This window comes from Anastrepha obliqua, chromosome 1 (genome assembly GCF_027943255.1).
Source record: "Anastrepha obliqua isolate idAnaObli1 chromosome 1, idAnaObli1_1.0, whole genome shotgun sequence".
NCBI classification, from domain to species: Eukaryota; Metazoa; Arthropoda; class Insecta; order Diptera; family Tephritidae; genus Anastrepha; species Anastrepha obliqua.
The window spans coordinates 25,453,459-25,476,510 of NC_072892.1; the positions used below are offsets into that span (position 1 = coordinate 25,453,459).

The following is a 23,052-nucleotide window of genomic DNA, read 5'->3' on the forward strand; positions in this document are numbered from 1 at the left end:
GAAGGTTGGCGACGGAAAGTCTATGCGGAACCCATTTTCCCAGCTGTGAAACCTTTCCCCAACTGAACCAGGTGCCTGTGAACTGTTCCATGCGATGAATTTAACCTCTGAGCTATCATATCGACTGTCAAATTTGGCTCAGCTTCCACAAGTTCGAGCAAGGCGTCGGAGTTAAAGACTTGAGAACGACCAGCGCGAGGGGCATCCTCCACGTCTCAGTTACCATTTCGAAATTTTGAAAACCACTTTTGCGCAGTTCTTACACTCACGGTATCTCTCTCTCCGTGAACAGTGTTTATTTCTGCAGCAACAGTTGTTGCATTTTTACCACTTTTATAAAAAAAATACAAAATATGCCTCTTATACGCGTTCGAAGATTCCATTTTATTTTTTAACAACACGTGCTTCTATCCGCGATTAAAATCACTTGTTGAATGCACAATATATCAAAGAAAATATAAATAGTGAATAGTAAAAGTGAAATTACGGGTAAAATACGCATGAACTTATGGACTGAGCTGATAGTTTGGGGAAAAAGAAAACCATACTTTTTGCGTAATATTTGCGCAAATGGTTTAAAACTATTTTATGGTCGATCTTTAGCTCCTGTGCGATGCTACGACTAGTAACTGAAATTCGATTATTTCTGTGATTTTATCTACATTTCCTTTAACATCAAAAATGCCCGAACGGAATCGAGGAAACCAAAATTGTACGTAATTAGCTGTTGCAGTATCGGCACCATAAACACCACTCACAATTTCAGCGGCCTTGCGTTTTCTCCTTGATCAAAGAAAAAATGTAAAATTTACCGAATTTTCTCTTTTTTGACTTCTATTGTTAACACCCTGTCACTCAAAACTGAATGGGACAAACCAAAAACAGCAAAATAATTGTTTTTTAGTGCGAAATGTCACCTTGACAACGAGAAAAAACTTTCAGCTGTTTGATCGATACTTCACGAGACATCGATCACTACAGCCATCTTCTATCGAGAAAATAATGGATTTCTTTTTCCCCAAACTACATATATGTACTTGTATAAGGCAGGCCTGATCGATCTTGAAATATAAAAAGCACCCCTAATATTGATATTGACTCAAAAGTAAAATGGAAAATTTGCCACACGTTAATCGGCAAACTTAATAAGCAGTAATTGCCAAAAGCCAGTGCATATTCCAAACACTGAGCTGTTATAAAAAAATATAATAATAATAATTGTGCAAAAAATAGTATAAAAATCGCTAACCAATATATCTCAATTTATATGGCGTCAAGAACAAAACAATACCATTAATAAAACATTTGTTGAACAAACAAGTGAAATAAACACACAAAAAAAAACAGAACTGAATGAGTTTCCGAGAAACAGAAACGAAACAGGGCAAAAAGCATAAAGAAGATTTACAAAATTAACAGCTTTTCGTGAATTATTAAACAACAAATAGCCATTGAAAAAAGCAAAAAGCAAAAACAAAACAAAGATGGAGAATCTCGGTTACAAGGAAGGCACTGCAAAGCCGCGACGCATGGCACGCTCCATTAGCGTGGTGACAAAGAGTGAGCTGGAACAACCATTGACGGGTAACAATGCGAGGTAAGTGTGTATAGAGAACGGAAGAGAAGACATAAATAATGTGTATTTTGAGTTTATGGAAACTTATTAAACTATTTTATATGCATGTATGTGTGTATGTATATATGTGTAAGCACAAACACCTGTAGACTTTTTTACCGTTTTTACACCAACATTTTAGCATTAAATTACGCGTTAAAGAACATTTTCATAGTTTTTGACTGCAGAATCGAGCATACAGTATGCAGCCAACATATTGGGATAACTTAAAAATTCGTTCAGTAAACATTTTTTTGTTAAATGCTTACATTTATAGGTAATGAATAATTTAATCACCCTGCAATAAATAGGTGACCCTAAACTTTGTACTGCTGGCTGCTCTGTATATTGACAAATAAATTTCATAAGGGCATTGAAAGTACCAGCAAAATAATATTTTTTTTGTTTTGTTTTACTTGTTAATTTAGCCAACTCATGCAATAAATAAAAAAATGTGATAAAAAATATTTATTAGGAAAAGTTAATTGTGCGTTTGCTTACACAAAAATTCACGCTAATGCTTTCAGCCAGAAACAAAACAAAACAAAAACACTCTACGTCGCTAAAAAGCCCGCCGGCGAAATTACAAATCAGCGTCAAACAACAGCTCTTCGCTCACCCACCACTCCGCCAAGCCGGTAGTTGCGGTGGTTGGCAGTCGCTGTGATAAAGCCAGCGTTTTAAATTAAACGTCATCATCACCTGTAGCCAGCGTCAAGTGCCAAGCCATTCTTCCGCAGACTCCGCACTACACGAAACAAGCCCAACTAGTAGACATGCCGATCAACCACTCGACAACCGGCCCTCTTGGCCGCTTGCTCACCTGCGCCAACTAGTCAACCATACAATCGCACCGTGGACAGGTCCAATACTCGTGCCCGCTACGTACATATAATAACATCGATGTGGCGCCGCTCGTTTTCAGTTTATTTCCACAATCTGGACTTAGTAGCAGCAGCAGCAACAGTCAGTTAGTCGGTGAGCGAGTGGCGTTGGAGCCGGTAGCGCGCATTACTTCAATACAGTAAAATGCAAAAATAAATCTATTAACAGCAACCACAGAAGAAATTAATAGAAAACACAAGCACACGAAATATTTGCATGCGTATAATCACGGAAAAGCGTTTAGTTCGAACTATTTTCGTCGTCAAAATTGTTCTATCCGTAGCGAAACGAAACAAAGCGAGTTGTGCAGCTTCGCGTAAATTCCACGCTTTAACACAAACGTTCGGCAAGTCGCGTTCGCCGGTTTGCGAGCACGCGCCTGGAAGGAAGTGTGCGCGTTACAGCGACCCACACTCATACACCCTTACAGGACCCAGGCTTACTAATACTCGTACATTATATGCTATTCGTGTATTTTCATCGATGTAAAGTCTTTGGCGTGGAAAAATTTATGTTGAGTTGAAATGCGATTTGAAAATTTACACACAAGCTGGCGGCATGCGTGGATCTGGCTACGTAAAGTGTAGAGTTTTCTTCAAAATCTTATTTTTCTTTTTATTTGCTCATTCCATGCCAATTCTTTTGTAGTTGCTACTAAACTCAGATTAAGCAAAAGCTTCAATTCAATTAGTGTTTAGTTGATGGGCTAATAAAAAAAGTACTTCTCGCTATTTCGCCGCTAATAAATCAAAATTGTGCAAATTTCAAGGCTTTGAATTTACTTGGCTTTGCTTTAAGCAGAAAGCAGCAGTGACAAAGTGGCATAGAAATATCAAAGTAGAAAACGAGAAATGGACAAAAAAAGTGATTAATCAACATGAACGCTTTGGAAATTTGTCTGCTTTATGTTTTTTCAGCTTTAGTGTTGTGGTGTTGGAGGTTGAGTTTATACTAAATATCTATATGTGTGTGTGTAAAATTAATAGAATCTACTTTTAGAGCAAATTAATTAAATGATAACAGAAATATAACAAAAAATAAAGTTTAGTTGAAACAAAATTCAGAAAAAACAATTATTGAAAATAAATTATGTAGCGCAAAATTCTGTTTATGAGCAAAAATATTTGTTTATGACTTGCGCTCTTCAATTAACAGAAACAAAAGAAAGTGTGGGCAAAAAAGAACACTTGGAATGTGTCGCAACTAATTGAATTAGTCTGGATCTGTCATGTATACAAATGTATTCTTAAAAATATTAAAAATAACTCATTAATAAACGTTACAAAAAATTACGCGTTTGAGTGCGCTGCTCAAGTTTTTTACTGACGGAAATTCCTATTAAAATAATTTATGAAGCGGCAAAATTATTTAGTATAGCATTTTACTGGCAAAACACACGCATTAGTGGAGCAATAAGCGCATTTTTGAGATGACAAGAAGGAAAAAACAAACAGCTGCTAACTAGGCAGACATTTTGTTCCGTTTGTTTTTCCCCCTTTTTTTTGTGTGAATATGAGTGTTTTAAAGCGCTGAACATCGTTTAACCAAAGAAATAATAAAAATGGAAGCATGAAAAACGATCCTGATATTCCATCTTGTCATACCCACTTAAAAAAAAATCTCGAAAGGCGCATTCATTAACCCTTTTGCATCATTCGACGGCATAATCCGCGAACAAAAGCTCTTTCTTATCACCAGGAACGGAACAATCCGCAATGAATTATATTTTTTGTTTAAGTTTGAGGAAAATAAATAATTTTGGTATTCCTGTAACATTCTTTTTCATTACAACTAACAGTAAAATACTTGCCGACGCAAGCTATTATGGACGCAAAGGATTTTGAGTACATCGCGCATTTCGAACGGTGATGCAAAAAGGTTGAATGTGGTGGCGGTACTAGACCAACAACAACGTTTTGTACATTACAAATTGCACGAGAAGAAAGAAGAAGAAAAGGACGAACTATGTTGCACAGCCGACATGAAGTTGAGGTTAGAAGCATACGACGATGGTGCAAATGGAATGGCTTTTGGTCATTTCATTTTATGCTGACATCGGGATGTAACCGGCGAAAGAAAAAAAATCAGCAGATAATAAAATCGCCTTCGTTGGCCAACATCAGTTTTTCAATTGAAAAGAAAAAATCAAGAGCTGATTCTTTTCTCAACAACGATTTTTGTAACCAAACGAAATCAGTTTATAAAAGCAATTTATTTTGCATGGATTCTTTTCAAATCAGTAGTTTTGCTTGTTCTTCCTACAAGTAAACTTTTACGGGCAATATTTTGTAATTGTTTAATTGAGTAATGTTTCCCAAATTTTCTTTGAGCTTTTTCAGGTTTTAGAAAGCTGAATAAATCAAATCCAAAAGCTCGTAGTTTGGCAAACAATTATGAAAACCAAAACCATATAGAAATGGAATACAACTTAACTTAGTGATTTCAACTTAATTGGTGGATTTTAAAAATTTCTGCAACTTTCGGTACGTTTCACAAATGTTTTAATTTAGGCATAGGTAGGTAGTGATGGTTGCCCAGAGAGTGGGCCCACTTGGACGAAGAAGTTTGGTTCATCTTTTGTGATACCATTGCAAGAGGGGAAAAAGAGGTGAAGGAAACAAGAGGACGAAAGGGAAAGGGATGGGGAACGTTGAGTGTTTGTGGACTACGAACGGTGACTAGTCTGCGGTTGTCTTAACCTCTCTATGATGCTGATGAAGTTCATCAGATTTTTGTTTGCAATACCTGTTATATCAGCAGGCGCAGAAAAGAAGCAAGAACCAATATGCTTGAATGTTAGTCCCGAGAGAGCTGAGCAGCTGAGGAGCAGGTGCTGAGATGATTCCACCTTATCCTCCATACAGCTGATGCAAAAAGGACTCGAAGTAATTCCGAGTCTCACGGCATGTATACCCCGCGGACAGTGCCCCATGAAGATGCCCACGAAATTTGAGAGATGAGATTTTGTCATCCTCAATTTAGGCATATTCCGTTGAAAAAATATTAAGGCATGACGTTAAAAATCTTGTTTCTATACCGTTTTGTACTTCTTTGTTTATAAAAAAATAAAAATAAAATAATCATTTGACCATATTTCTTTAATGACCTCATGGATTCGTCCTAATGGGCAGACTCGTATATGAAATTAATCAGTGAACAAGGCGTAGGATTTACTATTTGTGAAACTAAAAATACATTTTGTCAAAAAAGTGCTGGAAACTTTGAAAAGTACCGTTTAAAAGCATTTGGTAGAGTAAATTCGTTGAAAGAGACCAGATTTGTGGGCTCATGGACTCCCTCAAGGCTATCATTGTGAACAAATCCAGGTCAGAAAAATTCAAAAAAATTATCGAAACAACCACAGCTAATCACCTGGTATAGATTCACCCGACTTTTTTCACTTTATAAAACTCAAATCGTCACTACGAAGCATCTGCTTCCAGTCGATAGAAAAAATAAAAAAGAATTCGCGGCAAGAATTGAAGTCGATTCCGGAAAATGTGGAATGAATAATAAATATTTTGTGTTTTATTCACCAATTCCCAATACTTCGTTGACAAAGTGTAAATTAATGCAACAACACATTTAATAAGATTTTAAAAAGTTATTTGAAACATCAAGTGAAAAGTGAAAGTTTAAAAAGTTTTAACACTTCTCTCCTAAGAAAATAGTGAAAATAGAGATATTTAAATTGATGTCAAATATTTTGTTATCAAAAAAAGTTTCTTGTAGTACGTATATTTCGAAAATATTATCTGCAAATTTCAAGTCAATCGAATGAATGGTTCTTGAGATATCCGACAATTAATGGGAAGCTCGTCCGAGAGTCTAAAATAAAAACTTTATATGCGTTTTTCTTAAACCTCTGTTCTCGAAATTCAAGGATCAGTCGATGAATTTGAATAAAATTTATAAAAATTGAAAGCATAAAAAACTTGTAATTTGTTTTTGTTGCAAACTTAGATTTTTTTCAAACTGTAAAATATGAATGTTTCCTGCAAAATTCGAGTGTAAGCATTTAGAAATCGCTACCTTTTCCCTTTGCAAACAAACTTCAAAAATAAAGGGTTTTCCAATAAGAGGTGTTATTTTGATAAAAAATCAATGGTTTCGTTGCGTGTGTGGCACGTAGCGCCGTCTTGTTGAAAATAAATGTTGTCCAGATCAATACCATCCAATTCCGGCCATTGCTATCATCGTTAATCATCTCTCGATAGCGCACTCCATTCACCGTAACTGTTGCTCCCGCTTCATTTTCGAAAAAGTAAGGTCCAATGTCTCCGCCGGACTATAAACCGCACCAAACAGTCACACGTTGAGGATAGAGAGGCTTTTCAACAATAACTGTTGGATTTTCTGAGCCCCATATCCGACAATTTTGCTTGTTGACGAAGCCACCGAGGTGGAAATAGGCCTCATCACTCAAGATGATTTTTCGATGGAATTCCGGATCATTTTCATGCATTTCAACGACCCAATCAGCAAAGACACGACGTTGTTGATGATTAGCCGGCTTCAGTTATTGTGTTAACTGGACTTTATAAGCCTTAAGACCCAAATCTTTATGCAAAATACAGTGTAATGACGTTTATGGAATGCCTAATTCCAGAGAACGACGAGGAATGGACAAACCTGGGTGTTCTGCAACACTTTCAGCTACAACAGCAATATTTTCGGCTGTTCTTGAGCGACGTGCACGGGTTTTATTCTTCCCATCACTAACTTCTCCCAACAGCTCGAATTTTTCACCAATTTCTGTATTGCGGTCCGACAAGGTGCTTCACGATGACCCAAAAATGTTCGAGTTTTACGAACCGTCTCTGCCAAATTTTCACCATTTTTATAGTGAATTTTAATAATTTCAATGTGTTGTTTAAGCGTGTATCGTTCCATTTTTATTAATGGCGTAGTTTCTACTTGTCAAATATCAAAAAATGACAGCTATTCAAAATAGCACCTGTTATTGGAAAACCCTTTATTTATTTATTTTTTTTTGTTTTTTGAAAATCCGAGACTTGATTTTAATAGCTTTATAAAATAAATGAAACTATTATGGCAAAGAAATAATCAAAAATACTAAATAAAAACAATTTTTTTTTTTTCATAACCTGGTCACTGAAGGTCTGCTGCAAGATTCGCAATGTTTCTGCAGCAGAAATTAAATATAAAAAAAAAACATTAAAGCGTATTTATAATAGATGTGTACTATTTTATAAAATATTTGCACAGCTCACATTTTTATGTAGACACAAAGATCACTAAAATTTTTTAATCCTTTGAATACTGAAAATCTCTCTACAATATCTAAAAAATCCCGAAAAAGCATAAAGCATTAACCGAAGCGTACAAGTGCCAAGTGGTACTTTTGAAAGTTTGAGTAGCAATAAACAATCAGCTGTTATAAAATGCCACTTGTCAGGCTAAAGCAGGCGGCATGAAAAAAGGCATTCATAATTAAAAGTTTTTGCCAAACAAACCAACCAGTTCACTGTGAATACAGCCAATCATTTAGTTTTCGCGGCAATGGAAATGGAACTTGAAACAATTAATTTTTGTTTTTTTGCAAATTTAGTACAAGGTTACTACCACCATATTTATTGCTTTATTCAATGTTGCCTCATCTGCCACATTTTTGTTTTAGAGCATAAAATATCTTTTAGGCCGAAGTGTCGGCCATTTGGCACACTACTGTTACAAAATTATCATTATCTGCCACATTTGCAACCATTTGAATATTTTCATGTATTTGTTTCATAACACTTTTGCACTCTTTTTATGTTTTTACTTTTCAAATGCTTAACCATATGCCTGTTTTACCTCCCCATAATTTTCTTATATTTTTCAATTATTATGTTTTTTTGCTACCCCCACAGATTCAAATCGATACCACCAAATTTAATGGTACGATGGCGCAACAATAATGCGGACGCCATGATTGAGGCACAATATCCGACACCCGGTGAATTCGAGTACATGGAATGTGGACCCTCGCCGCCCGCTGAAAGTGCACCCAGCATGTATGATAGCTTCGAGGAGCCCACAAGCGAGCTGAGTGTACAAATATGCAACGACACCTTACGCATCAGTCTGATCGATCAAATGAAGAGCGCCGCCGGACGTGTGCGTTTTCTAGAGGATATCGAACAAGGCAATGTGATTGCGGATAATATGAAAACACATTTCGAATCAGCATCGAAAATCGAAAAGAATCTCAGTTACTTGTGGGCGGCATTCTTAAAACGTTGGGACTTATTACAAAGTTTTCTAGATATTGGCGCCGAATTGAATTTCTGTGATCAGAATGGCATTTCAGCGTTACATTTGGGCGCCTTTAGCGGTTGCCTATCGACGTTGAGCTTTCTAGTCGGTAAGTGTATGAATGTGAACTTGCAACCGAAATGCTATACGCCATTGCACTGTGCGGCATTTGGCAATTCGGCCGAAGCGGCCAAATTTCTAATCAACAATAACGCACTCATTACAATCGACACCACCAAACCCAACTGCGAGGAGAGTCTACTGCACTGTGCAGTGCGTGCAAATGCGCTCGAGTGCGTGCAGCTATTCATAGTTGAAGGTGCAGATGTGAATTCGCTAAAACCAAATGGCACCAATGCAATACACCTTGCCGCAGATCTGGGTAATGCGCAGTGCTTGGAAGCACTGCTGAACGCGCCTGGCGCCGATCCGAATGTGCGCATTTGCATACGGGAGAAGGAATCGACAGCGTTGCATTTGGCCGCGGATGAAGGCAATGTGGAGTGCGTCGATTTGCTGCTGGCAAAGGGTGCCGACGCGAAACTGAAGAATCATCGTGGCTTTACAGCTTTGCATTTGGCGGCGCGCACCTCCAGTTTAGAATGTGTGGAGTCGCTGCTGCGCAACGGCAATGCTGATCCGAATGCCGAAGACTTTGATCATCGCACGCCATTGCATGCGGCGATCGGCAAGTCAGAAAATGCTTTTGACATACTCGAGACGCTGATACAGTGGGGCGCCAATGTCAATCATAAGGACATTTACGGCTTCACAGCACTGCATTTGGCCGCGCTTGACGGTTTGGCGCAATGCGTCGAAATGCTGATCTTTCACGGCGCAGATGTGACTACGAAATCGAAAAAGGGCACTTCAGCATTGAATGTGATCACGCGTAAGACACCCGCTTCAGTAGCGATGATTAGGCAAAAACTGGATGCCGCCATCACATTACATCACTCACAGGACGCGGTCAATCGTGAGGTGGAATTGGAATTGGACTTTCGTCAACTGCTGCAACACTGTCATCCACGTGAGATTAGCTATCTGAATACATTCGTGGACGAAGGACAAAAAGAAATACTCGAGCATCCATTGTGCTCTTCCTTTCTCTACATCAAGTGGGGCAAGATACGCAAATACTATATAGGACGCCTTATTTTCTGTTTCACCTTCGTGCTCTTTCTCACACTCTACGTACTGACGGCACTCGCGCACAACTGCTACAACGGCAGCAAGGACGACAATACGACCATACAGGCGCAGGAGCTGTGCCAAAAGCAATCCATACTCGGCGACATGCTACGCAATAATCCATTCGTAATGGAGATGCAGTGGTGGGTGTTGGTCGCCATTACAATCGTCGAGATATTTCGCAAGCTCTATGGCATTACCGGCTATTCAACATTCAAGCATTATGTGACGCAGGTGGAAAACATTATGGAGTGGTTCGTGATCACGAGTGTCTTTATAATCTCCTACATATACACGAAACAGACATACACTTTTCAAAATCACATAGGCGCATTTGCGGTGCTGCTGGGTTGGACAAATTTGATGTTGATGATCGGCCAGTTGCCAGTCTTCGATGTCTATGTGGCAATGTATACACGTGTGCAAGGTGAATTCGCGAAACTTTTCATGGCCTACTCGTGCATGTTGATCGGTTTCACCATCAGCTTTTGTGTGATCTTTCCCTCATCTTCGTCTTTCGCAAATCCCTTCATGGGTTTCATCACTGTGCTGGTAATGATGATCGGCGAGCAAGATCTTTCGCTACTAATCAACGATCCAGACGGCAAAGATCCACCCTTCTTGTTGGAGGTGAGCGCGCAAATCACTTTTGTGCTTTTTCTGCTCTTCGTCACCATCATACTGATGAACCTGCTAGTCGGTATTGCCGTACACGACATACAGGGCTTGAAGAAGACTGCAGGGCTATCGAAATTGGTGCGTCAAACCAAACTCATATCTTATATAGAGTCGGCGCTCTTTAACGGTTATCTACCACCTTGGCTACGTAATCTCTTACACTACACGGCACTAGTCTCGCCACAAGCCTATCGAGTTGTATTGTGTGTAAAACCACTAAATCCCAGCGAGAAACGTTTACCACGCGAGATACTCATGAAGGCCTACGAAGTTGGAAAAATGCGTAAACATTTTGGTCATACCATATCGGCAAAGGGCACTGCAGCTACCTATTTGCAATACAAAAACAAATACAATGACAATCAGACGCAAAGCTATGCGACAGACGATTTGGAAACAGCACATTTTAATACGCTAACGTCAAAGATCGACGACAATGCGGAGCGCATTGAGTTCCTCACGCAGGAAATTCAAGAGCTGAAGCAGGTGTTGATTACACAACAGCAGCAGGCGAGCAAAGTGATCGATAAGCTATTGATAGTGATTTCAAATCAACAAAAGAATAATTTAAGAAAATGAGTAACGATGGAAAAACTGTCATAACACAAACAAAAATAAAACAAAATATGGAGTATTATTTAGATGAATATTGTATATGTATGTAAAAGTATGCTAGTGTTAGGTGAGATGTTGTGGGCTTTAAAAAAGGATCAGTATACTATAAATAGCAAATAATCGCCTTATTTTAAGCAAAAATTCGAAAATTTTAAAAAGGAAGGTTTGGGGAGAAACTCGTATTGAATTTATTTCGCTTTTAAAGTTAAGTTAGTTCACTGTTGCATACAAAGTGAGCCGCAAAATTGGTAGTACATATAGTAAATATTATTTATATATAAAATTTATGAGACAAATATATTTTATTTTGATTTATTTATTTTCTTACAAAATTTTTGTACAGCTTCAATACAACAATGCCTCTTAAGAAATTTACCTTCTATTACTGATGAAATTGTATTCTCACTAAAAACATATACCAATTCAGTATTTAATGAAAAGTGGTAAAAAAAATTCTAAACTACGATCTAAACGGCAAAGTTCTCTAGTGGATTCAAAGCTTGAATTATTTGATGTCAAGTGAAAATTGTCTTTAGCTTAACTATTTTCCTTATATATATATAAATTTAAAAATAAATTAAAATCTTATTAAAAATACATTAAAAGCTGATTATCCCTTTTATAAGCTCGCAATTTTCTTTTTTCTTTTCCAAGTCCATTTTTAATATTAAATATAAGGTTGTCAAAAAAGTCTTGCGGTATATTTATTGAATTTTCAATTGTTCATAAAATTGGTTATAATAATGCGATTTAAGTCAAATATGCGCCGTTTTGTTCGATGACGAGTTCCCAACGAGATGCCAACTTCATAATGCCCCTCTTATAGAAGCTCGCTTCCCTATTGTCAAAATACTCGGAGAGCCAATTTTCACAGGACTCTCTTGTGGACAACGTCCGACTACCAAGCTCGTTCGCCATGAACAGAAATAGGTGGTAATCACTTGGTGCGAGATCCGGACTATACGGTGGATGCAAAAGAACCTCCCATCCGAGCTCCCGGAGCTTCTGGCGCGTCACCAAAGATGTGTGTGGCCTGGCGTTGTCCTGATGGAAGACAATTCGGCCTCTGTTGATCAAAGATGGCCTCTTCTGCATGAGTGCTGCATTCAAGCGGTCCAGTTGTTGGCAGTACAGGTCCGAATTGAGCGTTTGGCCATAGGGGAGCAGCTCATAGTGGATGATTCCCTGCCAATCCCACCAAACACACAGAAGAACCTTCCTGGCCGTCAATCCAGGTTTGGCCACCGTCTGGGCAGCTTCACCGCTTTTCGACCACGACCGTCTGCGCTTCACGTTGTCGTAAGTGACCCACTTTCCATCGCCAGTCGCCATCCGCTTCAAAAACGGGTCGATTTTGTTGCGATTCAGAAGCGATTCGCATGCATCCATACGGGCAAAAATGTTTTTTTGCGTCAAGTCGTGTGGTACCCATACATCGAGCTTCTTTTTGAATCCAAGCTTTTTCAAATGGTTTATAACGGTTTGATGACTCATGCCCAGCTCTTGGCCGATCCTACGGCTGCTACTATGCCGGTCTCTTTCGATCAATTCAGCGATTTTATCGCAATTTTCGACGACAGGCCTTCCGGACCGTGGCGCATCTTCGATCACCTCTGCACCAGAACGAAAACGTTGAAACCATCGTTGTGCGGTGGAAATGGAAACTGTATCGAGTCCATAAACTGCACAAATTTTATTGGCAGCATGAGATGCATTTTTGCCTTTATCGTAGTAGTACTGTAAAATATGCCGTATTTTCTCTTTATTTTGCTCCATGTTTGCGACGCTATAACTCACGAACGACTAAAAGCAAACAACAATTAATCAAACACGTGTTAGCACGTGAAAAGAGCTTTCCAAAAAGCTCTAGCGTGAACCGATGCGACGAATACAACTAGAACTACGCGCTTGCAAAGACAAGCTTGCGGAAATGCCGCAAGACTTTTTTGACAACCTTATATGTGATGGCGACATGAAGTCTATGACAAAGTTTAAAATTCGAAATAAACTAAGAGTTAGAGGTCAATTTTGTATTATAATTTGGTAATTTAAATCATTTTTTTTTATTGAAAAAAATATTCTAAAATTGCCAAACTGAAAAATCTCGAAAAACTAATAAATAAAAATCATGTTTTGGTTTTGAGCGTGTTTTACTAAACTTCATAAAATTCACTGTTGCAGGATTTTCGTTGAACAATTTTTTGAATTTCCTTTTATTTTTTTTTTTAATTTCGATTTTAATTTTTTAGCTTTGATTTAAATTTAATTTAATTTTTATTTAATAGTTTTTATTACTAAAATTAAAATTAATCGCTGGGATGCACCCAAAAGTCAAATATGAGTTAAAAAATGATAAGAAATGAAATAAAATAATGAGTTAAAAATGAAAGAAAGAAAGCAAAAGAAATAGTAGGTCAAACTACAACTATTTTCTGGCAAGCTTAAAAACAAAAAGTTAACCAAAAAATTTTTTTAACCGAAATTTTCTGGATTTGTATTTGAATAAAAGGCTGATACATCAAACGGGGTTTCCAAAAGTTTTTAGGGAGTATTTTAAGCTAAAACAACAACAACAGTTGAAATTCAGAATTTTCAGGAGGCAGATTTCACATTCTCATTTCACATTACATAATTCTAATACCTTGAAAAAAATTTAGCTTAATTTCAGTTTAAGTGTAATTTGAAATCACCTGGCTATATGAAATACTGTTGAAAATATGCAAACTTTAATGTTAGTAGTTTTTAGTTAAACAAAAATACGTATTAAAATTAGTTAAAAATTTTATTGTGATTTTAAAATAATATTGAAAAACTATATTTATGCCAAAAACCTACGAAATTATTATTAAAAAAACTCGTTTCTAAAAGTCTTTTCTACTTTGCAAATTGCAACACCTTGTTTTTTGTTTTTTTAATTTTTTGTTATGAAATGCAGTTAACTAAGGGGAAGGAGCGCAACAAAGTTCACTGTAAGAAACTTACACAAGGAATCTTCTTTACATAGCAATACAGCCAACAGCTCTGGTAGTCATGACAAAAATCAGTTGCCTATGTTAACTCTTTTGCGATCTATGTTATATACCTCTGCAACTTAACAGAGCTCACAACTTTAGTTAAGCTCTCGGTGGAAGTAGTAGCAGTTAAGTTTTTGCAAAATTTTATTTTGAAGCTGATTTTAAGAGAGAACTTTACCTAACTTTTTATTTTATAACATTAAAATTTTAGATGCATTTAGCTAACAAAAAACACTCAACCATTTCAGTTTCAAATAATGAGTACGACACGAATTTTAAACTGCATAATATGTATTAAAACCAGACAGTAGGTATGAATAATTCGGTTTAAAAACATACGACTATTAATAAAATATATAATAATTTAATATAAAAGTATATACATTTAAACATATAGAATATTTTATACAAAAGTGAAATCAAGACAGATAAGACAAAGTAGTACGAAGTCCCAACAAAACTATTGAAACCAATTAAGTGGTGATATATCATATTTGTATTAAATATTTTGCCTTTAGCATTTTTTTCTATATTTTAATTTTTAATTTCAATATTTAAATTTAGTAGAATACCTAAACGTATTAAGAGTCCAGTAGTATTTAGATTAATTTAAAGAACCGCAACTCCCATCACATCAAAGAAAATGGAATTATGTACATATATGCAAATCTGTTTAGCCGAACAACCAACACCACGAAGCGGAATGCGAAAAACAACAAAGCTGAGCGCAGATGCTGCTGATATGGTGAATGAACGAGACGAGTATATTTTAATTTAGGCAAATTAGATTGAGTAAACCCGTAAAATCACTTTTATTTAGTTGGTAAGGACTGTAGCGATTTTCGTTACGCATTTCCGCAAAATAATTAACATGCGCAAAAATTTTGCTTTATTCATATCTAAGTGATTTGATCTAATAAAATTGTATCAACTCGCAGATAATTATATGTTAATTAGTTGTTTAAAAAAATCAAACAAAAAGCTGACAGCGACCCATAAATAGTAATTAATTTAAATATTTGAATTGCTAGCTCTGAAAAACAATAAATATTTTTATTTTTTCACTAGTTTCTCTCTTTAACCAAATATTGAATTACTATGGCGGTCGGCAAGGAAGGATAGGCAACAGAAGAAGAATAAAACGTGTATTAGCCAAAATCGAACATATCAGAACTGTGTACGTGCATATTTTCACAAAATGTGTTTGCAATATGGATTGCTATATTATTCGTATAAGTATATTTGTCAATAAAAATGAAATAGTTAACTAGTAGAATTGCAATTGCCAATAATAAACTGAAAATTTTAATATAGACGCATGCATACATAATTATATTATTTGTATATTTAGGTATTCTTAATAAAGTTTATATACAAATTTTATTGGTTGCAAAATTTGTTTACTTTAACAACGCAGGTAAGTGATAAAATTTTTAAAAGGGCAACTAACAAAGAGCAGTAGCAGTACCATAAAAAAGTAAAACTAATAAATATAATATACCGATTTTTTCGGTTGATGTCTAAAGGCAACTTCCAATAGCGGTTTCCACGGAAGTTACCGAAAAGACCCGAATTTATAATCGGCCACATACCGTCACTCCAAAAGCATTGCCTGCCCGTAATTGCATGTTGTTGTAACAGTTAACTAAGCCCTGCCAGTGCGGTGCAGTTACTGTTCGTCATAGTCTAACTCATCTAACGATAAGCTCAGAAAATGTGCTGTTTCGACAGGTTGGGTCCAGAGGGAGAGGGGTGTTAGGAGAGTGGGTTTAAGAGGGCATGTGAATAGGCGGTCAGTATGTCGGGGTCGATTCAGGATAAGTGCCCATTTAACTTTCCATAATATCCATACCGTAATTGTGCCATAGTTACGCGGGTCTCAAAAGGCAGCTGAAGCTTTTCGTCTGCAATGGATGGTGGTTGGACTCCGATAACGCCATTCGGGGGACGGGAGTTTAGGAAGGTGGTAAGAGTCTCCCGATGAATATTACTTAATTTCTATCTATATACTGTCCGGTTCAGTAGTTACAGTTGTGTTTCGTTCTGGGACTCGTCGGTTTAGTCGAAGACTCCTGACTCTCCTAGGAGATGGCTCAGACTTTAGCAAATGTCTGCAGGGTTTATTCCTACGGTAGCGGAAATTGTTTGCATTTTACGATGCTCCTTGACTGGAAGCATGAAAGCCTAGTTGTGAAGCTGTTGTTCCGCGTAATTGCATGGGGATGCAACAACAACAACAACTTCAAAAATGGTACGAAATAGTGTTTCAGTCAATGAAAAACTCTATGCTACAAAGCAAATTTGTTTGGGATTTTTGCAAAATTCTAAAACAACTTCTAAATCTGATCTTCCAAATCAAATTTCATCTATAATATCATACCCCGGAATCAGTACTGCGTATCTTTACGAAAATAAATGTATTAGCGTGAATTGTGACAATAAAAACAACATTTGCCAAACAACTTGCGGGAAATTCTGTTGAAATAAGAGTATTTTGGTCGGTTAAAAATTCTTACATTCCAGTAGTACAGATGAAGAGAGTATGTCACACAGTATTCATCAAGACACAAGTCAAAGTTTGAGGCAAAAATGTTGAATAGTAAAATTCTTGTTTTTCTTTCTCCAGAAACAGAATTACGCAGACCATTTTGGGGTTCCTTTTACGTTGAGATCTAATCGGAACAGGGATTTGGGCATGTCTGTCTAGAACTACGATATATTTACTAATACGACCAAATGATGGATCGAATGCTTAGAGTTAGCATTTTCTCTTACTGCCTCCAAAAAAAATGTCCCTTTTTTCTGCCTGATTTTCCGAGTGTTTTCCTGGCAGAAGGGTTTACTATCGCCAAAGGCGAACTCCTCGCCATTTTACCAGAAAAACTCGTGTTGCCATTTTGGCACTGATGTTCTTCATAACCAAATCCAGGATCAGATCCCAGTCCCATTGAGATTAATAAACATGAGAATTTATCTCTGTGATCTTCAAAAACTGGGTCAAAGATAGAATATAAGCTTAAGAAGTCAACCTGCTATTTGTGGCGTGCGTCTGGATGTTTATCCACAAATGGAGGGACCTACAGTTTTAAGCCGACTCCGAACGGCAGATATTTTTTTAAGAGGAGCCTTCCATGGCAGAAATGGCAGAACTATCGGAATCGGAGATTTGTCATTGCCTGCCGAGAAAATATCAAAATATGGAGAATCTTCGTGAAGAAATTCGTAAATGGGTCCAGTGATAAAATTCAATCATCAGTACCGGTCATGTTCGTTTTCTGGGGAACCATTATAACCTAACCTGTTAGAATTAGTTAATTTTAAAAATCCAAAACTTTTAGTATCACAACTTAGATATTTCCACATATCCGGACAGCATCGTTTTCATTTCAAAAAATTCTCTGGCATTGAGGCACTGTTTTAAGCTTTTCAAGAAAATTAAAAAAAAAAAGTTTTTGCTTGAAAACTCACCTGCTCTCGACTCTGTAATTCTTCGAAATATGTTATATCTTGGCCATTAATTGTAATTTTTCCTGAACCAGGCAGGCGTACAGTGACATCGCCACGAGCAGTCTTACGTAAACACTCTATGTGAAAAGAAGAAGTAAAAATAATTAGCTATTCAAATCCAGAGGTCAGCTCAACTACATAAAAAACACATACCATATGTGGTAACAAATTGACGACCATCTGTATCGAATTTTGGTTTAGGTATTTCTAATTGATTTGTTTGATCCATCAGTGGCTTAGCGAATTTGTTTATAAAATCACGGCTTTTATATGAAAACGGCAGCGATACTAAGCGATCCATGGCATTTGTGAAATTTATATACTCTAAGTCATTAATCTGTTCGACTAATATTTTTTCAAGTTGATCCTTGGGCAACCACTCGAAGCCGGTGAAGTCACTTAATGGAAACAGATTTTAATTTTCTTTAATAAATTATACAAAATATTATATTAGCGAAATTTAAAACTTACACTTTCTGATTTGGATCAGCGCGTGTGCCGCGACGCAACATGCGCTCTTCGAGGTCATTTAATTTGTTCACCTCTTCGACAATTTCCTAAATAAAAATAACAATTCATAATAACTAGTAATTAAGCACAATTGGTACTTACGTATAATAACTTAAAGAAATTTGGTCGTCCTGTATAGAACATACTGTGGAATGGCCGACCAGTCTCATCAAATTCCGCAGCTTTACGCATTGGAAACACCTCTTCGGGACTTTTCATTAGCGGGCGCGCGCGTTTGTCAAACAAACCCGAGGGAAATAAGTATTCGATGGCATTCTGAAATGAAGATAATTTAAATTTTTTATGACTAGGCAAAGAAAATATTTTTAGTTACATCGATATCCTCTTGCGTAAACGTTTCTGGATCTTCTCCCATCATATTCGCTAAATGCCGTTTCCCAATTTGGTACTCTAGTTTTTGGGTTTTCATAAATTCATCGTGCTCCCGCGCCCGTTCCAAATAGGCCTTCATAGCTTTACTTACTTTTTGTTTTTTTACAGCCAATGGTGCGGCTTTAATTGTCACCTGGGTGCAATAGCCACTACTTGGCTGCTACAAATCAGATGGAGGTTAGGTTACAACTAGCGCACAATGCACAAAAAGATGTGTTATCCACTTTTTGCGGTATTTACCATTTGAGTTCCATAGCTGTCGGCAATTCGACAAACACTTTGCAGAGAATTTCTGTTAATTTTTAATAAATTAACACCAAAACGTAAGCTCGCAGCCATATCGAACTTATTGCAATATGAATAATAAATTGACAGGCTAGTTTGTAAACAGCTGATTCCAAATAGAGAAAAACATGCGAAGAAAACCAGAGCTGTTATTTACATTAGGAGGATTCTCTATGTCTTACAAACTTTCGCAAGATGCAAGAATTATATATTTTTGTGTGGTAATGAATAAGGCAATAGGTTTATTGAAAATTTATTACTTCTCTAGATAACAACTGTTACATATGGGGTAGTTTAAGCTTAGTTTAATTGGACTTTTACGCTTAGTGTAACTGGAAAGCGCAGTTAAACTGGTATTGAAGAACTGGCAATAAACATATCGCATAATTGTACGAAGAGTACTTTAAATTAAAACAAGAAACAAAGTCATGAAAGAAACTCGTTCACTACGTAATTGGTTACGGAGAGAAAAATATTATTTTATTGTGAAAACTTCAATGGTTTAGGTATAAACGCAATTCATATAGACGATTGTTATATTGCTCTAAAACATAAAACTCTTTAAAACTAAAAGTGAAAAGGAATTATCGTAGCCTAGGGTTCGTTTTGTGATTTTACAACACATCAATGCCGTAATAATCAATAACCGTAACAGTTACGGGCATGAGCACGACCTCTAGAAGCTGTAGAAAGTACTTCAACGCCTGTACCATTTTTTCAATGTGAATTAAATGATATGGAAAGAGATCTCAATCTTCTTAAAGATTAAAGGAAAATAACTGTTTAGGTAAAAATTTAGTTTTAAATTAATTAATTTGGTTTTTGTTAGAAATTCTAAAATATGCATGTCATCAATAAAAATAATTAAATCTCGAAGTACTTGCGAAAAATCTGTATTTGAATTAAACATTCCCAGGAATAACAAAAAATTGCAAATATTGAAAAGGGAAAAATGCTAAACTTTGTAGGATTGAGTAATGTTTTGACCAATTTAGACAAACACATCAGTGGTCAATAACATAACAGAGACTTCAAGAATACAAAATTCACTAAAAAAAGAGGTTGTCTGTAAAGTCGGTTTACTGACGATAGTTTAACGTGATAACGTCATAAGAAAATACTGATTGAATGGTTGCATTTTTCAAAAGAAAATTTTAATTTTATTTGTTTGATACATATTTTGTATGGATATAGAGAATGAGGTAACATTAACATAACATAATATACTTTAACATAACATAACATTACATAACATAACATAACATAACATAACATGCTGTTCAAGCAAGGTAACGATGCATGAGCAGGATAACGACGCATTTTTTGATGCGTACAGCCGGCTACATAGAATTATTAGACGTTATCACGTCAAAAAATAATAATAACATTAAAACAACAGGTATTATTAACAAACTTGGTTTTATTTTAAATTCTTCAAGTAAATCAAATTAATAATAATCAATTAGAAGGCATATGCAAATACAAATACGTGAATTTATATATGTACATATGCGCATATACATACATATATACGCTCACTTAAGTAGGAGAGAGCAAGATGTCGAACGTTGCCTTTCGTTTGCTTTGTCGTTCGTGCCGCGCTTTCGCTTGCAGTTCATTCAAGGTAACGGCAATGAGCAAGGTAACGACAAATGAGCAAGGTAACACTAATGAGCAAGGTAACGACACATTTTTTCGTGCGTGCAGCCGGCTAAATCGAATTATAAGACGTTATCACGTCAATAAATATTTCCCAAAGATTTACTACGCCCGCTCCTAAAGAAATAAAAACCTTTGATTTGTTAAACATGTATATGCACATATACATATGTACATATTTTCAATCAAATCAAATAAGCCTACATATTCTTCTAAAATTAATTTCATATTTTAAATAATCATCATTGCTTCTTTTTACTCTCCCCTACAACATGCTTTCATAGTCCTTAATTTCCGCGTCCTTTTCGTCCATTTGATTTTGCAAATTGTCCAAGGTCTCTTGCAGGCGTTGTTTCAATGTAGGATTTTGTATGGATGAAATTTCTTGAGCTTTCTGTGTGTGTTGAGTTTTTAAATCTTCGTATTGCCTACGCAATTCCGATATTCTACTCTGAATTTGTTCCGCGCTCATCTGTGGTGTTGTTGTATTAGTTTCACTTGAGTAGTCGTCATCGTAGTCGTTACGCTTTTGTTCTTCATAATAACCGCTTGTTGTTGCTAAATTCGAATTGGAACCACTGAATTTCGATACTATGTCCTCTGCATCGGCCGTTGGACTACCAAACATGGACTTGTCGAATACATTTGCGTTTTCTTTCAAGTTATTCATACTGTTCGCATTATCGGCACTAGCTCCACCAATTATACTGGTTGAGGTGCCAGCAACATCGCCACCTCCATTGCCTCCAATCGAAAAGTCAGACATACGCGAGTCATCCGCCGATAGTCTTGATATTTCCTCGAGCTCTCGCATACGAGATGTGTCGCGTCGCATATCTTCGTCATCATCGGATGAAGATACCTCTTCACCAAAGATATCATGTTCACCTACACCACCAATAGGTGCTGAACCAGAAGGTCCATCTTCATAATCACCATCCGATTCCACGTTTATGTCTTTTTGTGAAGAAGAGTCGTTGTTCTTATCACCTTCAATCATAGTTTCGTCGTTGTATTCTTCCTCGCCTTCGTTATATTCCTTGGATTGTTGCTCTAAAGATCGTTTGTCTAAATCTTCATTAATAATTTCGAACTCCACTTTTACGGCATCATTATCTATGCGTAAAAGTCGTTTTACTTCCTTCTCAATTTCAGGTGCCTCAACATTCTTCTTTTTTAACGTTTTACGGAAACGACGTTTTCTTACATTTTTGCATGGTGGCGTAATACCATGAGGCCACAAATATTTCTTGTCCACCTTATTGGGATCCTTCTTTTTGCCCTTGTTGGGCGATTCTTTTTCTGTATCTAAAGCATCAGGCTCTTCTTTACATATCACCTGTGTGAAATGGGGAGAACATAAAATCTTAATAAAAAAGAAAAGTTATAATTGTACTTTAGTACCAGTTGACAAATATCAGCAGATTTGTAGAAGTTCTTGTTATCTATGGTCTTGAGGCATTCAATGATTGTTGGCAAATCCACCACTTTCGCATGTAATAGCCAATGATCAAAACGTAACTCGCCATAGCGAAGCTCATTGTCCAATTTAATTGTCATCCGATCCTTAAGATTACCCGTTTGCAGTGCTTCGTGTAATGCTTTTGCGGGCTCCTGTAATGTACAACAAGAAGACAACTTTTTAGAATAAACACATTCTACGGAATGCCTTAAATAAGTCTCACCTCTGGTAATCGAAGTATAAATTGATTTTCCAAATCGACGCCATCATCGCGAGGTTTTGTTTCATGTTTTACCTTCTCCGCTTTTTTTTCAATCATACTTTCCTCTTAATTTTTATTGTAAAAAATTAAAATGTACATAAATAATGTATTTTATTTTATTTACGCTTCTTCTTGTCACCACACAGTCACACTAGTAGTAGCCAACAGGGCTGCTGCTGTCGTGAAATATAACAATGCAGAGAACACAGGAGGCAGTGCCTTCCGAAAACCGCTTTTACTTTTGACGAATTTCACAATTGGTCACGTCAGTATCGAAAATACACAAAGCTTCGTGTGCGAATGTATGTAGATGCAGTTGTATATTTGCGCGATGCTTTCTATATTTCTTGGGTTTCTACACATTTTTGCTCAATATTCCTCTCTTTTTTATTGTTTATTTTCTGTAGTGACGTCATGACATTTCGGTAGGCGCAATCTTGTATTTTATTATTTTACTTTTTGCAATAAGTGGGTTTTAATATAAAAACTTCAGCGAAAATGTACACAAACCAACAAGGCAACAACAAAGTAATTTTTGCTGTCATGTTCCAAACAGCACAATTTTATATCACTGCTGGTACTTAACTGGATAGCACAAGAAACACGCTTTAGTTGCTAATATTAAAATAGAAATGTCATTGTTAAAACATAGCAAACTGGGGATTTGCCTTCTGTACATAGTAGAAGTGGCAACACAGTTGAGCTCTGTTATACCTGA

The 23,052-nt window shown here is 36.5% G+C and overlaps 3 protein-coding genes across 8 annotated transcripts in view; 1 reads left to right on the forward strand and 2 right to left on the reverse strand.

Moving 5' to 3' along the window:
- LOC129244313 (transient receptor potential channel pyrexia) overlaps window positions 1-11,903 on the forward strand; it is a 34,922-nt gene extending 23,019 nt beyond the window's left edge. Inside the window, exons 2-3 of one of the 5 annotated variants that reach the window (XM_054881934.1) lie at window positions 1,279-1,597; window positions 8,374-11,903. In XM_054881934.1, coding sequence (XP_054737909.1) covers window positions 1,485-1,597; window positions 8,374-11,206 — 2,946 coding nt within the window. In that variant the 5' untranslated portion in view covers window positions 1,279-1,484 and the 3' untranslated portion in view covers window positions 11,207-11,903. Of the gene's footprint in view, window positions 1-1,278; window positions 1,598-2,571; window positions 3,084-8,373 lie in introns of those variants that run through there. The other 4 variants (XM_054881939.1, XM_054881946.1, XM_054881951.1 and 1 more) reach the window with 4 other exon arrangements.
- Window positions 1-19,025, reverse strand: part of LOC129244341 (28S ribosomal protein S9, mitochondrial) — a 54,756-nt gene extending 35,731 nt beyond the window's left edge. The window contains exons 1-6 of one of the 2 annotated variants that reach the window (XM_054881969.1): window positions 18,907-19,025; window positions 18,608-18,823; window positions 18,376-18,549; window positions 18,235-18,320; window positions 17,917-18,161; window positions 17,725-17,840 (exon numbers count right to left, since the gene is read on the reverse strand). In XM_054881969.1, the coding sequence (XP_054737944.1) occupies window positions 17,725-17,840; window positions 17,917-18,161; window positions 18,235-18,320; window positions 18,376-18,549; window positions 18,608-18,823; window positions 18,907-19,005 (936 nt within the window). In that variant the 5' untranslated portion in view covers window positions 19,006-19,025. Of the gene's footprint in view, window positions 1-17,724; window positions 17,841-17,916; window positions 18,162-18,234; window positions 18,321-18,375; window positions 18,550-18,607; window positions 18,827-18,906 lie in introns of both variants that reach the window. The other variant, XM_054881963.1, reaches the window with a different exon arrangement.
- Window positions 19,026-20,724: 1,699 nt separating this feature from the next.
- On the reverse strand, window positions 20,725-22,470 carry LOC129235640 (transcription initiation factor TFIID subunit 7). Its single transcript, XM_054869584.1, has 3 exons — window positions 22,296-22,470; window positions 22,015-22,224; window positions 20,725-21,949 (listed from the first exon to the last, which is right to left on the reverse strand). Exons 1-3 carry the CDS (start codon window positions 22,389-22,391, stop codon window positions 20,876-20,878), a joined length of 1,380 nt encoding a protein of 459 aa, XP_054725559.1. The 5' UTR covers window positions 22,392-22,470; the 3' UTR covers window positions 20,725-20,875.
- Window positions 22,471-23,052: the final 582 nt, after the last annotated feature.